Source organism: Chionomys nivalis, chromosome 8 (assembly GCF_950005125.1).
Source record: "Chionomys nivalis chromosome 8, mChiNiv1.1, whole genome shotgun sequence".
NCBI lineage: Eukaryota > Metazoa > Chordata > Mammalia > Rodentia > Cricetidae > Chionomys > Chionomys nivalis.
In genome coordinates this window covers 94,140,401-94,144,931 of record NC_080093.1, presented here as the reverse complement: position 1 = coordinate 94,144,931, position 4,531 = coordinate 94,140,401, and the positions used below count along the sequence as shown (strand labels likewise).

At 38.9% G+C, this 4,531-nt stretch overlaps 1 protein-coding gene across 1 annotated transcript; it reads left to right on the top strand.

Moving 5' to 3' along the window:
* Positions 1-1,847: 1,847 nt before the first annotated feature.
* On the top strand, positions 1,848-3,969 carry LOC130879981 (olfactory receptor 52R1-like). The gene is made up of 2 exons (XM_057778792.1): positions 1,848-1,854; positions 3,005-3,969. Exons 1-2 carry the CDS (start codon positions 1,848-1,850, stop codon positions 3,967-3,969), a joined length of 972 nt encoding a protein of 323 aa, XP_057634775.1.
* The last annotated feature ends 562 nt before the right edge of the window (positions 3,970-4,531 follow it).

The window sequence follows — 4,531 nt, the reverse complement described above, 5'->3', positions numbered from 1 at the left end:
TGTGAATATAAGACAGTGGATATATAGAGAGGGAAAGAACTAGTGCTTGGGAAACAGACCACACAGTTCTTCAAATAGACCTTGACCTGATGTTTCTACACAAGGCTGAATCCCAGGGGTTTGTCAGAACTTTTATAGTTATAGTCAGCTTGTTCAAAGATATAGCAGATCTCAGGAGGAGTTTTTCCTTTCATCTCAGGCATTCTTTCCTTTTCAAAAATCAGTGGGAGACGTGGATTCTTCAAGTATCAAGAAGGCAAAGTCATGTACTATATTAAAGTCCTGACTTGATGGGAATACCCCATCTAGAAATCCAAGACCACTGAGTCACAATCTGAGATGGGATGAAGAATCATGGCTTCCACTATGTCAGACCTAGAAAGGTAGGAAGATACCCTCCAGACAGAATCTCTCCAGCAGCAGACTGATTCTGAACCTCCCATGTTCTATACTTAGGTTCAGATATTCCAGTCAGAATCAAATTTTCATTACCCTTTCTGAAATGTTTGACAAGCAATAACTTATTTCACCCTCTATTGTGAAGGATTAAAGAGTATGATGGTAATAGTTACATCCTATAAATTTAAGAATAATGTATGTTGTAGAAGAATAGAAGAAGATGGAATATTGGGCAAGAAGGACATTATGTGTACTTTTTCTCTTGTCTAAGGAATGCATAGCTCCATCTCTCAAACAAAAGCAGTTGATAAATTGTTCTCTTCATAGTGAAATTCTTTCACATGCAGAAAAAATGACAAAGGATCAGCAAACTTCCTGTCCATTAATCACAGCTTGTACTTGTAAATATTCATGTGTTCAGTTTCTAAGAACAAAAGTGAAACAGAGGGCATTTCTAAATGTGAGGGCCGTAAATTCCATAGAGTATGGAGGGAAAATTTCAGGGAGAAACAGACACCTGATGAGGAACACAGCTCTATTTCAAATGCAGTTCTGAAGTCTTTTCTGTTAGTTTGTTGCTCCTCAACAATACGAACACTGAGTGTATAAAGTCACACCAGACAGAATGGAATGAGAAAGACTGGGAATTCCGGGTCTCTAAAAAATTTCAAATAGAGGGGAAGAGGAGAACTGAATTTTCAATTAAACTATGCAGCATAGTGGAGGATGTCCTATTTCCTAACTGTGTGAATTAAGTGTGTCCTTACTAAGTCTATCTAGAAGAAGCCAGTATGTTCTGGCTTTGTGGGAGCCTAGACAGTTTGGATGTTAACCTTCCTAGACCTGGATGGAGGGGGAAGGACCTTGGACTTTCCACAGGGCAGGGAACCCTGGCTGCTCTTCGGACTGGAGAGGGAGGAGAAGAGGAGTGGGGGGGAGGGGGAGAGGGGCGGGAGGAGGGGGAGGGAAATGGGAGGCAGGGAGGAGGCAGAAAATTTTTTTTCAATAAAAAAAAATGTAATCTCAAGCCTGTCAGGTGATATATTTCTAAAATACCAGTATCATGGCGTATTAGGCCAGCTATGCTATATAGTATGAAGGAAGGGGGAATGGAGAGACAGGAGAGAAAGAAGAGAAGAGAAGGGAGGGAGGGAGGGAGGGAGGGAGGAAGGAAGGAAGGAAGGAAGGAAGGAAGGAAGGTTGAAGGAGCACATTCCATTCAACCATTATAAAGGAAGGGGACTAAGAAGACATGAAAGTTATTTCAAACTTTGAAGAAACCTGTTTAGGATTCTTGATGCTTATAAAATGAAACATTTGTTAGTTTGCAAAAATTTGTTAAGCAAACCTACAAGAACACTCTTTTCACCTGAAGGTTTCTGTTATGAAAGAGGTAAAAACTGAGACTCTTAAACCCAAGCACAAGGCAGCAAAGACAAAGTAAAAAGATGTTGGGTAAAAACCAAGTTATATGTATTCTACCTCTTAGGTGTTGTGTGTGTGTGTGTGTGTGTGTGTGTGTGTGCATGTGTGTTTGTGTGTGTTGCGGGTGGCAAGTTACTTTCTTTGGAGAGCTCAGACATCAAAAACCAAGCAATATTAAAGCAAGTACAGATACAAGCTGCCACTCAAAAACTTCTCCCATAGCTTCTAGTATCAGAAATGACTATAACTCTAAGGAGAATTTTTAAAGTAGGGTTTTGGGAATTCCATCAGTAAAATTTCCAGTTGGGGATATTGTTAATGAGTCTGTTATATCTGAATAATAGTCTTTACTAGTTATTTTCATCAACAACATTTATCTGATTTCTCTTTATCAAGAATTAGAGGTGGTAAGCTGAGTGTCAGGTTTAGGGTCATCTTCACTAGGACATCCCTGAATAAATTACACTATGTAAACCAAATCCATGTTATAGATTGCATTTAGTAAGCAAGTCTTTGTTGGAATATAGCTGAAGACATGCACTAACATGTAGCCCATGCCTACTTTTACACTTTAACAGAGAAAGGCACTAATTTAAAAAGAAAATGAATCAATCACAAAGCATAAGATATTCATGTTCTAAGATTTTCATTAAATATGATGTTATAAATGCCAACTTCATAGATGGTTTATACTTTCTTTTGGTCTAGAACCAAGATGATTATTGTCTTAATTATTCAAATATATTGGGAGAATAAATTACTATGCTCCTTTAATCCACACTTGCCTCCTGCCCTGAGCTACTGCTCAAATGATTCAACACAGAGACAAATGAGCCTGTGTGGAAGGTAGACCAAGTCATTTGCTAAATGGAAGATGGCAAGGTTTAATGTAGCTGATTTGTCACAGAAGTTTGCCCTTAGTGGATTCTACTTCTGAGAATACTTTTTCTTTAGGAAATAATTACCCCTGAAACTGACATATTCTAATATCATTTTGAGTGTTACAGATACTAATAAAATATTAAGTAGCATAATTTTATGCTACAAAATATTATTTATTATGAAAGATGATTTTATTACAACTGATCATTGAATTTATTCATAATATTATACAAGTGCAAATAATTATCCTTGCTTGGCTGTTATTATCCTCAGAGAACAGATTAATTTCACTACAAAGAAAATATAACCCATTCTTTCATATTGGCTTCAAGGAACAGCTCTTCTCATTCTACGTTCTTCATCTTGCTTGGAATCCCAGGGCTGGAGAATTATCAATTTTGGGTTGCTTTTCCATTCTGTGTCATGTATATTGTGGCAGTGACTGGGAATGTCACCATCCTACACATAATACGGATTGACCACACGCTACATGAGCCCATGTACCTCTTCCTGGCCATGCTGGCTACCACTGACCTGGTCCTATCCTCCTCCACACAACCTAAAATGCTGGCCATACTCTGGTTTCATGACTATAAGATTGAATACCATGCCTGCCTCATTCAGGTGTTCTTCATACATGCCTTTTCTTCTGTGGAGTCTGGGGTGCTCATGGCTATGGCCTTGGACCGCTATGTGGCCATCTGCTTCCCACTCCGACATTCCAGCATCCTGACCACATCTGTAGTTGTCAAACTGGGAACAGCTGTGATGGTCAGAGGCTTGCTGTGGGTGAGCCCTTTCTGCTTCATGATCTCCAGGATGCCCTTCTGCCCCAACAAGGTCATTCCCCAGTCCTACTGTGAGCACATGGCTGTGCTCAAGTTGGTGTGTGCTGATACCAAAATCAATCGTGGATATGGGCTCTTTGTGGCTTTCTCTGTGGTTGGCTTTGATATAATTGTCATTGGTTTATCTTATGTGATGATTCTGAGAGCCGTGCTGAGGTTGCCCTCAGGTGAAGCCCGCCTCAAAGCATTTGGTACATGTGCTTCTCATATTGGTGTCATCTTAGCCTTATATATTCCAGCCCTTTTCACCTTCCTCACTCACAGATTTGGCCACCATGTGCCCCGTGTTGTACACATCATGTTTGCTAATGTCTATCTGCTGGTTCCTCCCATGCTCAATCCCATCATCTATGGAGTCAGAACCAAACAGATCAGGGACAGAGTTATCCTAGGATGTTGTAGAAAAGGCCCTTGAACCAGTGACCACAGCAACCATGCTTCAGTTACCCACACTGATGTATCCACAGAGATGAGGAACAGTTTCCAGGCTCTTACCTACCATTGCAAAGCCATCCATATGGTTTATGTGCAGGATGAAAAATTTCCAGAACAAGAAAGAATGAATTTCATGGTAACCACAACTAGAGATCTGAGAGATGTGATGTATTATACAGAAATAGTTAATGTATACTCTTCATGAAAGAATATTTTACACAAACTTCATTTACTAATATCATCAGTTCTGTGTTCAAGTTGATATTACACCATATATCTCAATGTTTTTTGGAAAAGGAAAAGTCACTGTGGATATTTACGGAAAAGTTTAATTATAGTCATTTTTACATTTCTTTATTCAGCTCTTTATTCATGTCAGAACTTTTGCCCCTTAGACTATGTCATTGATTTCAAAGTTTGGAAACTTTTCACTCATTAAATCAGTAATTATTTTACCAGATTGTCATGGTTTAAATAGACAGTCATACAGTTTTAAAGAAGCTAGACATTTCATCATACAGTTAAAAATATACATATTTCTG